General features: G+C 44.1%; 1 protein-coding gene across 1 annotated transcript in view; it reads left to right on the top strand.

The window, feature by feature from the left end:
- The window catches only part of itfg1 (integrin alpha FG-GAP repeat containing 1), a 157447-nt gene that overhangs the window by 98367 nt on the left and 46580 nt on the right, over positions 1-12500 (top strand). The window contains exons 11-12 of the mRNA XM_087793023.1: positions 6187-6340; positions 8204-8312. Coding sequence (XP_087649149.1) covers positions 6187-6340; positions 8204-8312 — 263 coding nt within the window. The remainder of the gene's footprint in view (positions 1-6186; positions 6341-8203; positions 8313-12500) is intronic.

The following is a 12500-nucleotide window of genomic DNA, read 5'->3' as shown; positions in this document are numbered from 1 at the left end:
CTCTGAACAGGAAGTGAAGTTTGAAACGTCTGAACCAGTGTTTAGACGCTAATCGTTAATAACTTTTGGTTAAGTGTACAATCGCAGTTTGATTCTTGAAAAACAAGTCGATCCGACGAAAGCTGGATTATCCTCTTCTAATCCGACAGAAGTGAAATAGTGACGCCCGCCCCGACACACACACACACACACACACACACACACACAGACACAGACACAGACACAGACACACACACACACACACACACACACACACACACACACACACACAGATTAGTTGAGTCTGGATTGACGTCGTCCACCAGAGCTTCTCTTGTTCTGATATTACAGAGAAAAAAACATTTTTAAAAGTCAGATGTCGTGTGAAATCATTTGAGATCATGTTTTGATGAACATCCGTTGACTCTTGGTTTACTTGACACATTGTGTGTGTGTGTGTGTGTGTGTGTGTGTCTGTGTGTGTGTGTGTGTGTGTGACGATATGTGTGACGATATGTGTCAGATGTGTTTATTTCTGCGACCGTGGTTTTCATGTGTCGTCACATCTCAACTTGACATTCACTGAAAAGAAAAGATGTTTTGTGTTGTAAAAATCAAACGTAGAGACGTCAACTCTGACTGTACTGTTGTCCACATGTGTATCACTTACTGCTGAAGTACTTTGATGTTGTTGTTGTTGTGTTGACCTGCGAAGATGTTGTTGTTTTAAGGAACAGAGGTTATTTGGTGGATTTTCTGCTGAACTTTCTCGAGCCTCGTGTGGTTGAGACTCTGATCCTGAGGTTGTGAAACGTTCGATACCAGCTAGAAATGTTCAAACTTAAAGGTTTTGATTTGGAGTTCCATCTGGAGCTCTAGTGGATTTGAAGGTTGGGTCGTTGCATGACCTCAGACACAACAAGAAACAATAGAAATCAAAACCAGTAAATGAATCATCTTTCATGAGCCTGTGAAGACAGTTTTAAACCAGAGTTCTGATTGTTGTTGTTGTGATTGTTGTTGCTGTGAGTGTTGTCGTTGTGATTGTTGTTGTTGTGATTGTTGTTGTTGTTGTGATTGTTGTCGTTGCTGTGATTGTTGTTGTTTTGATTGTTGTCTTTGTTGTTGGTGTGATTGTTATTGTTGCTGGGATTGCTGTCGTTCTGGTTGTTGTCGGTGTGGTTGTTGTTGTTGTGATTGTTGTTGGTGTGATTGTTATTGGTGTGGTTGTTGTGATTGTTGTTGTCGTTGTTGTGATTGTTGTTGCTGTGAGTGTTGTCGTTGTTGTGATTGTTGTCGTTGCTGTGATTGTTGTTGTTGTGATTGTTGTTGTCGTTGTTGTGATTGTTGTTGTTGCTGAGATTGTTGTTGTTGTGATTGTTGTTGTCGTTGTTGTGATTGTTGTTGTTGCTGGGATTGTTGTTGTTGTGATTGTTGTTGTTGCTGTGATTGTTGTTGTTTTGATTGTGATTGTCGTTGTGATTGTTGTTGTTGGTGTGATTGTTGTTGTTTTGATTGTGATTGTCGTTGTGATTGTTGTCTTTGTTGTGATTGTTGTTGTTGTTGAAACTCTGGTTCGGTCGAGGGAATCCCTCCGTCTGCACTCTGGTTAAGGAACACACCACAGTGTCTCCCGGGACCGTGAAGTCTCACGGAGGAGAGTCTGCGTTGGTGGAGACCTGGACCAGACCTGGACCAGACCTGGACCAGAGTGTGAGGACGAGCAGGTGAGGACGGAGGGTTCGAATCCCGTGAGCCTGACCAGCCTCTGCAGACCAATTAGAAGAGAAGCATGTGGAGCTGGAACCAGACGTCTCTCCCCGAGGCTCACACACATCTGCTCCCACACAAAGTTCATTCAGTAATTGAGGCACACACACACACACACACACACACACACACACACACACACTTGGAGAGAGACACACACACACCTAGCGACACACACACACATACCTATAGACACACACACCTAGAGACACACACACACACCTAGAGACACACACACACCTAGAGAGACACACACACACACACACCTAGAGACACACACACACACCTAGAGACACACACACACACCTAGAGACACCCACACACACACACCTAGACACACACACCTAGAGACACCTAGAGACACACACACACTCACACACCTAGACACACACACCTAGAGACACACACACCTAGAGACACACACACACACACCTAGAGACACACACACACACGCCTAGAGACACACACACACACACACCTAGAGACACACACACACACACAGACACCTAGAGACACACACACACACCTAGAGACACACACACACACACACACCTAGAGACACACACACACACACACAGACACCTAGAGACACACACACACAGACACCTAGAGACACACACACACACACCTAGAGACACACACACACACACAGATCAGACCAGGAGAAATAACAATATAGAGACTTTAAATGTTATTTCTGCGCAGTTCAGTTTGACGTCTTACCAGAGACTATTAGATCTGAAATAAATTCATTTTTGTCGTCTAAGGTTCTCTACAGCGCCCCCTGAGGGTCTGTGTGTGTAAATGTCATCATCAGGTGTGTGGAGTCACGGCTGCGACACACATGTGTTTGCTGACGGCTCTGAACCTCCACTGCTTGCTAAACACAAGCACAAAATATGAACTGAACAGCCGTCGGGATGCTTTGCCGCCCAGCCAACAAAACACAGCTTTGGATGACTTTTGACAGAGCAACGTATTTTTAAATACAGTATTGTGACGACAACGTAACCGAGCAGTGTGTAGAAAGGCATCATGGGGGTTCGCCGTTACTTAGTTAATTAGTGTGGTTTTGTGGTCGTGTAGAAGTTTCTAAGTAGAATCTTAGTTAAAATAAAGAGGGAACAAAGTCGACGACCGCAGCTTATATACGTGTTAGTTAAAATAAACGCGAACAGTCCGGTTCTCCAGCAGGTCCCTGCACACCTCCTGGATCAATCACCAGCTGGTTCTGGTCCAAGAGGAAACTCTGACGTGAAGTCACTTCTAATCTCTCGCTGCAGAAGTTCCTCGACTCACAGGAAAGTTCCAGAGTGTGTTTCTATTTTTTCTACTGTTGTCTAGTGTTTCTGTCGAACTCACCTCGTGTCTGTCGTACGTCAACCTTTCCAGGAACTCTTTTGTTCCGTAGCTTCACAGTTCTGTGGAAACTTTAATGTTGTTTAAAGTACAAATGAAAGGTTTTTACATCAAAGACACGAATCTTTAGTTGATGTTGATTGATATGTTTTTATTTTGTTCTTCATAAACGAAGACGAGATGTTTTGTTCCTCGAACACTTTTTTATTTCATATCTTTTTCCTCGAGTGCCAATGAAATCAATGTTTTAACACAAACAGTAAATGTTTAAAGTACACAAGTGTCAGAATATGACTCGCATCAGTGACACATCTAGAAACTAATGTTTATTCATTGATTATAAAATCATTATATATCGTCCACAAACTAACTGTTTAGTGAAACCTGATTAGTTCAAACTTAATTGAAAAGCTTTTATTTTTCTGACCTCGAAACAAAAGTTTGTCACATGAAGGAGAGAAAAGTGTGTGAAGGTATAAAAATAAATCCTTGTCATGACTAATGAGTGAATGTTTTTCTACTGATTTTTAAGCAACATTTTTTGTCTCCCAGCCGTTTAGAAATGATCTGCCTCTTGTTGGTTCTTACTAATGTGACCTTTGACCTTTGAGGTCATCAAGTCTTGGCCACCTCGCGTGACAAGTACCTTTTGCTTTTAATCAAAGTATTTGATGTAATTGGCCCCTGGGTTACCAATATGGTGAACCTCTCCCTTTCCACAGGGGTTTTTAACAATGCATTTAAACCATTGTGGAGCCTCTGCTCAAAAAACCAGGCTTAGACCCAACTGACCTCAGTAATTTCAGGCCTATTTCTAAGCTCCCTTTCTTGTCCAAGATCTTGGAGAAGGTGGTGTCTGAGCAGCTGTTCCTGGATCAGAGCGACATCCATGAGAAGTTTCAGTCTGGCTTCCGTAAACATCACTCTACGGAGACAGCTTTACTGAAGGTGTCCAGTGACATCATGATGTTCTGGTTCTCTTGGATCTGTCCTCAGCCTTTGACACAGTTGAACCAGATCCTGCTGAGAAGACTGAGGGATGAAGACTGTCTGGGTCTGTGTTAGAATGGTTCTCATCTTACCTTTCTGGGCGCAGTTTTAGTGTATCTGCCAATCAAATGAGGTCTGAATCGGTAGATCTGTTGTGTGGAGTCCCTCAAGGCTCGGTTCTGGGTCCTTTATTGTTTTTGCTGTACTTGATTCCCCTTTGGTAAAATCATTCAGAGATTTCCTGATGTTTCTTATCACATGTTTGCTGATGACATCCAGCTCTACTGCTCTGTTGATCCAACTGAGCCCCAGAGGCTGAACTTAGTCAATTGTTGCTAGAAATCAAACAATGAGTGAAAACACTTTGCAGCTAAATGTGGACAAAACTGAAACTCTGGTGATTGTTGATGATAAAGTTCAGGGTTGAGTCAGTACTTGAGTGACTTAAGTCAGTCTGTCAAACTGAGCCTGAGAAACCTGGGTGTTGTATTTGATAAAGACATGTATCTTGTTCAACACTGAAGAAAACTGACCACAAACTGTTTCCTTCAACTGAGAAAAATCTCTCAACTTGAAAATGTTGTCGGAACATGATCTGGATCTTATAATCCATGCGTTTGTTTCTTCTTGTCTGGACTATTGTAACAGTTTGTTTTCATGTCTAAACCAGAAGGATGTGTCTCGCCTGCAGTTCATACAAAACTCTGCAGCCAGAATTCTGAGCCGCTCTAGTAGAAGAACTCACATTTCTCCTTCAAACTCTTCACTGGCCGCTCTAGTAGAAGAACTCACATTTCTCCTTCAAACTCTTCACTGGCTGCTCTAGTAGAAGAACTCACATTTCTCCTTCAAACTCTTCACTGGCTGCTCTAGTAGAAGAACTCACATTTCTCCTTCAAACTCTTCACTGGCTGCTCTAGTAGAAGAACTCACATTTCTCCTTCAAACTCTTCACTGGCTGCTCTAGTAGAAGAACTCACATTTCTCCTTCAAACTCTTCACTGGCTGCTCTAGTAGAAGAACTCACATTTCTCCTGCAAACTCTTCACTGGCTGCCAGTTTCTTTCAGGATCATTTTAAAATTCTGGTTCTTACTTTCAGATCTATTCATGGTCAGACCTTCCATCAGTGATCTGATCCAGACTTACACCCCAGCTCGGGCTCTGAGGTCTGTGGATCAGAATCTACTGATGGTTCCTCGCACTGGTTCAGGACCAGAGGAGAGAAATCCTTCCAAGCTTTGGAACGATCTTCTCTCTCTTTGCGCTTGATGGATGTAATGACTCCTTAAAGAAACATCTTAAGACCTTTTTATTTGTTCAGGCTTTTCCTTGATTTTCTGGAACTCCTGTGTTGTTATCAGTATTATCTTGATCTTTAAAGTATATACTTTATTGAATATTGTTCTGATTGTTTAAGTTCTTTGTGACCCTGGTCTGGGACAGCCCTATACAAATAAAAGTTACTTACTTACTGACCTCTGGCTGAGTCGAGGTCACTCCTTTAGCAACAGAGAGCGAAAGAGAATAAAATCCTGTTTTCGTAGATTTCGTACGAACCATGTTTTCGTGCGAGCCTCCGCTGAAAAAGGTGAGTCCGATCATGTGACCATCATCCTCTGGAGCCCGAGCTCACGTCGAATGTTAAAGTGGTCGTAATGTTTCGGCGGGTTGTTGTGCCTGATTCTTTTGATACGACGCCGTCGTCCCACTTCCCTCCCGCGACGCCAGCGCGGCGCTTGTCGGCGGCGCCGCGGGCTCAGGACTCGACAGCCATGCTATTTATACTTCACTCCCACTTTCCATCCGTCCGACTCCCACTGAGATCTGAGAGCAGGTACGAGAGTGATCTCCAAAGACAAAGACAGGAGAGGAGGAGGGAGGAGAGGAGGAGGGAGGAGAGGAGGAGGGAGGAGAGGAGAGAGTCGGCCTCCCTGGAGGATCAGGGCTGATGTCTGCAAACATGCAGGCGGAGAAAACTACATCAGGGTCTTCGTGAGCCTCATCACACATGTTTCCAGGAACTCTGTCTTCACCTGAAACTGTAGACATCTCAACTCTCTCTCTCTCTCTCTCTCTCCCCTCGCAGTGGTCAGCAGCGAGCGTTCCTCATGGAGAACGTTCCGTGCGACAACAGCAGCTGCCAGAGCGTGGGCCGGATGTTCCGCATCCACTGGGATCAGCCGGAGCTCGCCGCCATCCCCAACCCCATCATGGCCATGTTCTTCGACATCTACGAGGACGTGAGTCTTTGGTTCCGGCTCTTCTGTAGAGGTTTCCCCGGGTCCTCGGGTCGAGGTCGACGTTCCTCGGGGTCAGAGTTCAAGATGTTCATTTAGATCCACAGGTCGACATCATGCCCTCATCGAGGTTAAAGACTGGATTATTTTCCAAAAGAGCGCAGACCTCCTGCAAGCAGCTCATTATTAGGTCCCAACATGCATTTCCTTTGGTGTCATGAGCCAATAGCGTGTGGTGTTACATACACATGGTGGATCCTGTCAATCACAAAGTAGTGACGCTACTATATGAACCACGATAGAACGACACAACACTGGCATCTTCAAATAAACCTTGGATCCAGATGGTCCGGAGTCTGTTTTCCACGACCAACACTTCCTTTGATTCCATCTGTTCTTGTGATGAATACGATCACATGAAGGTGTTCACATGCTAAGAACTCTGTTCAACTGCTGCCATTTCCTCGTTTTTAATGGTCGTCTAAAAACACTAACTTGAGACCCATCTGTCCCGAGTCATTTACCTCATGGCTCAAAATGGAAGTACATTTTATTCACTGACTTAAAAGAATATGACGGTCGTAGCCGGAGCTTTTCACTTTTCTTTGTCCTCCCTTTTCAAAAAGACTCTGAAAAACATCTAAACTGCTCCTGCTCTTCTGTAACGTCCATTTATTCACACCTGGATTTAGAGCTGCACGACCTTAGAAATATGTGCGATATTTGATATGAGTGTCTTGAAGTGTGTTAGCGATATTAATGTGATATTTTTCTTTCACCTAAAGATGTTGCTGTGTGCAGGAGCGAGTACTGTAGCTTCAGTGTCGACATGATGGTAGAAAAATCTCTCTTCTAACGCTCAGTCTCGCGGGACTTGCATCGGTTTCCCGCCAAACTGAGCGACATCAGAGAGGAGCTGCCGGCACGTTGCGATATCACCAAATCAATAATAAATCCTTGTACACGCACACATAACACTTTATAAATGACGCTAACAACTTAGCTCGTTAGCATACGGTGAAGACGCACACATAACACTTTATAAATGACGCTAACAACTTAGCTCGTTAGCATACGATGAAGACGGACACATAACACTTTATAAATGACGCTAACAACTTAGCTCGTTAGCATACGGTGAAGACGCACACATGACACTTTATAAATGACGCTAACAACTTAGCTCGTTAGCATATGGTGAAGACGCACACATGACACTTTATAAATGACGCTAACAACTTAGCTCGTTAGCATACGGTGAAGACGCACACATGACACTTTATAAATGACGCTAACAACTTAGCTCGTTAGCATACGGTGAAGACGCACACATGACACTTTATAAATGACGCTAACAACTTAGCTCGTTAGCATACGGTGAAGACGCACACATGACAATTTATAAATGACGCTAACAACTTAGCTCGTTAGCATACGGTGAAGACGGACAGGTTTGTTTGGAAGTTCACGATCTTCTAAGAAAACAACTGAGAGGAGATGAAAAGTTCTTACAATATGTTGCTTTAACAAAGGAGGTTGAAAGACAATATCGCGATGTTGATATTTTTTCGATGTATCGTGCAGCCCTTCCTGGATCGTAGCAGAAGCTCCCAGTCAGTCCAGAGACACTGGGATCTGCCTCCACAAACAAGCTTTATATATAAACTTGTTGGTTTGTTTTCTGAAAAACTGAAGCTTCAATAACAAGAGGACGTTACAGACGAGCAGTACATGGAGGTGTTTGGACGAAGAACAGTGAACAAGTCAAGTGTCTCTCTGAGTAACTAGGCTCAAAACAACATCATCATAATTCTACTTCCTCATTTGAAGTATTTCAACCTTAAGTACCGTCTCTCTGCTCTTCAGGGGATCCTGGACGTCCTGGTCCTGAACCACGTGGAGGGCAAGAAGGACCTGGTGATCCACGCCCTGAAGAACAACTTCGACTCCGACGCCTACTTCGTCAAAGTGATGGGTGAGCGCGACAACCTTCTTCCTTCGAACCTCAAACATCCGTCTCCTCTAACTGGTCCTGGTGGACCCGTTACGAAGGAGGGAACGCCAGCCCATCCTTTTTCCTGCGACGCGGCGAGCAGATGGCGGCGACTATTATCGTCGTTCCGATGATGTTTCGAAGCTAAACTTAACTGCCAGTGAGTGAACGAGTCACTTCCACCTCAGAAGAAGATGTTGATCAAACACTTTTCCAATCAAAGTCTCTTCTGTCCTGGAGTGTTGGAGCAGATGTTTCGCTGACGGTCTCTGAGTCGTGGATCTGATCCTGCAGCAGCTGAGAGCCACACGTGTGATGTTGTGATCTTTCATCTTGTTTGTGCTGAGAAGTTAACGACACACAAGCTCTACACACTGTTGTGGGTCCGAGTCACTCAGAAGACTCGCGAGGAGGTCCTCGCTCTGGGACTCGTTGTGTTCTTCACACAGACCAGTGCGTTTAGACCAGGTTTAACCTTCTCCACTCACTCTACATACAAGTGTTGAAGTTCTAAAGTGCTCAGAAAGTGACACGAGTCAGTCGAGTAAAGAACTCACGTGTCACCACTTTATCTTCAAACAGTCCTTTATAGCTTGTTAAAGGAAGGGTAGATGTTCTTCAAAATCTAGTGAGAGAAGTGGGTTTAGAAGTTAAGAAATGTTCCCAAAACCCTTTCTCATGAAAAAGGACAGCGGACAGGTAGTGTATTGTAATAACATATTATTATTATATATATATATATATATATATATATATATATATATATATAGTTTTACTATTACTAGTTTACTTACAATAATTTCAAGTTATGTCTTGTTGAAAGTCGAGTATTCCAGGAATCAAAACATCGACGTTACTTTGATATCAAGACCAGGGCGACATGGACGCCATCGTCCCACTTCCCGCCCAAATCATGAACTTCTCCACTAACACTCAATGTGTAAGTAGTGTGCGGAAAAATGTAGTGCACTATCCACACTCAATTGTCCAGAAACTTGAGTATGGATCGATGAACACTTTCCACCCTCAACGTCATCTTAGTGACATAGATGAAGCTACGTCTAGAGCTTCGTCACTAAACTGAAGCTACGTCTAGAGCTACGTCGCTAAACTGAAGCTATGACTAGAGCTACGTCGCTACACTGAAGCTACGTCGCTTAACTGAAGCTACGTCTAGAGCTACGTCGCTAAACTGAAGCTATGACTAGAGCTACGTCACTACACTGAAGCTACGTCGCTTAACTGAAGCTACGTCTAGAGCTTCGTCACTAAACTGAAGCTACGTCTAGAGCTTCGTCACTAAACTGAAGCTACGTCTAGAGCTTCGTCACTAAACTGAAGCTACGTCTAGAGCTACGTCGCTAAACTGAAGCTATGTCTAGAGCTACGTCGCTACACTGAAGCTACGTCGCTTAACTGAAGCTACGTCTAGAGCTTCGTCACTAAACTGAAGCTACGTCTAGAGCTTCGTCACTAAACTGAAGCTACGTCTAGAGCTTCGTCACTAAACTGAAGCTACGTCTAGAGCTACGTCGCTAAACTGAAGCTATGACTAGAGCTACGTCGCTAAACTGAAGCTATGTCTAGAGCTACGTCGCTACACTGAAGCTACGTCGCTTAACTGAAGCTACGTCTGGAGCTACGTCGCTAAACTGAAGCTACGTCTAGAGCTACGTCGCTACACTGAAGCTACGTCTAGAGCTACGTCACTACACTGAAGCTACGTCTAGAGCTACGTCACTACACTGAAGCTACGACTAGAGCTATGTCGCTACACTGAAGCTACGTCTAGAGCTACGTCGCTACACTGAAGCTACGTCTAGAGCTACGTCACTACACTGAAGCTACAACTAGAGCTATGTCGCTACACTGAAGCTACGTATAGAGCTAGGTCACTACACTGAAGCTACCACTAGAGCTACGTCGCTACACTGAAGCTATGTCTAGAGCTACGTCGCTAAACTGAAGCTACGTCTAGAGCTACGTCGCTACACTGAAGCTATGTCTAGAGCTACGTCGCTAAACTGAAGCTACGTCTAGAGCTACGTCGCTAAACTGAAGCTACGTCTAGAGCTACGTCACTAAACTGAAGCTACGTCTAGAGCTACGTCGCTAAACTGAAGCTATGTCTAGAGCTAAGTCGCTACACTGAAGCTACGTCGCTTAACTGAAGCTACGTCTAGAGCTTCGTCACTAAACTGAAGCTACGTCTAGAGCTTCGTCACTAAACTGAAGCTACGTCTAGAGCTTCGTCACTAAACTGAAGCTACGTCTAGAGCTACGTCGCTAAACTGAAGCTATGTCTAGAGCTACGTCGCTACACTGAAGCTACGTCGCTTAACTGAAGCTACGTCTAGAGCTTCGTCACTAAACTGAAGCTACGTCTAGAGCTTCGTCACTAAACTGAAGCTACGTCTAGAGCTTCGTCACTAAACTGAAGCTACGTCTAGAGCTACGTCGCTAAACTGAAGCTATGACTAGAGCTACGTCGCTAAACTGAAGCTATGTCTAGAGCTACGTCGCTACACTGAAGCTACGTCGCTTAACTGAAGCTACGTCTGGAGCTACGTCGCTAAACTGAAGCTACGTCTAGAGCTACGTCGCTACACTGAAGCTACGTCTAGAGCTACGTCACTACACTGAAGCTACGTCTAGAGCTACGTCACTACACTGAAGCTACGACTAGAGCTATGTCGCTACACTGAAGCTACGTCTAGAGCTACGTCGCTACACTGAAGCTACGTCTAGAGCTACGTCACTACACTGAAGCTACAACTAGAGCTATGTCGCTACACTGAAGCTACGTATAGAGCTAGGTCACTACACTGAAGCTACCACTAGAGCTACGTCGCTACACTGAAGCTATGTCTAGAGCTACGTCGCTAAACTGAAGCTACGTCTAGAGCTACGTCGCTACACTGAAGCTATGTCTAGAGCTACGTCGCTAAACTGAAGCTACGTCTAGAGCTACGTCGCTAAACTGAAGCTACGTCTAGAGCTACGTCGCTAAACTGAAGCTACATCACTGACGACACGTCTTCAGAGCAGATACTGACGTAAATGTCTCGAGAAAAAACTAATTTTAACACAAAACAACACAACAACAGTAATAACACAATGAAACACAACTTAATAACCAGACTGTGACGCCGTCGACTTGATCCCGTGACAGAGTTGATCACGAACCATCAGAACTTCACGACGCTCTATTTCTGTCTCTTCGTCGTCTTTGTTACAGTCGAGTGAAGAGAGTCTGATGAACCTTTGACACGAGACGAGAATAGATCCAGTTTCAATGTTTTCATCTTTTCCTCGACTGTGAACAGTTGGTGTGTGTGTGTGTGCGTGTGCGTGTGCGTGTGCGTGTGCGTGTGCGTGTGCGTGTGCGTGTGCGCGTGTGCGCGTGTGTGCGTGTGTGCGTGTGTGTGTGTGTGCGCGTGCGCGTGATAACCATTTTCAATTAGTTCTTTTGGACTTTTCTGAGAAAAAGACATGATCTCAGAACATCTAGACATGAACGTATGAAACATGTTTGTTCAGCAGACGTTACTTTACACTTTAATCTTTACAGTCAGTGACGAGATTCACTTCATTTCAGGGACGCATGTTTTCTACGTCTTTACATTATAACCTGAAGAACAAGTGTTACTGTTAGAATACTCTGCTGCTAGCACCGTTAGCAAGTATAGAGCTGTGTCTCACATACTTCTCTGAGTGCACTGGTTAGTATCATCAGGATAGTGTACGTACTAACTAGTAACTAATCCTCCACAGATAGTATGTCTCAAATCAAACTCTGCTGCTACACACTAACAGGAAATGATGCAACAGCTTCTTCTTCTACTACTATTTAAGGATGATTTCAAGCAGCTGTAGGAACACTATCGCCACCTGCTGGCAGCACGTTTGGTTTCAAGAAATATGAGAAATATTGACGAGATATTTACGCCGGTATAAGCAGCGAAGACGTGTCGTCCTCGTACTGCTGCTGAAAATACACATGTAAGTATATGAATATATATATATATATATATATATATATATATATATATATATATATTAACTTCAGTTTAGAACGTCAACGTCACTAAGATGGAGTCGTTTAGTGTAGAAAGTGTCCATCGATCCATACTCAGTTTTGTGTGTTTTAGTGTCAATCTAGTGTGTATG

Source organism: Callionymus lyra, chromosome 6, assembly GCF_982586985.1.
Source record: "Callionymus lyra chromosome 6, fCalLyr1.hap1.1, whole genome shotgun sequence".
Classification (NCBI taxonomy): Eukaryota; Metazoa; Chordata; class Actinopteri; order Syngnathiformes; family Callionymidae; genus Callionymus; species Callionymus lyra.
The sequence above is the reverse complement of the archived record's forward strand: the minus strand, read 5'-3'. Positions and strand labels throughout refer to the sequence as shown.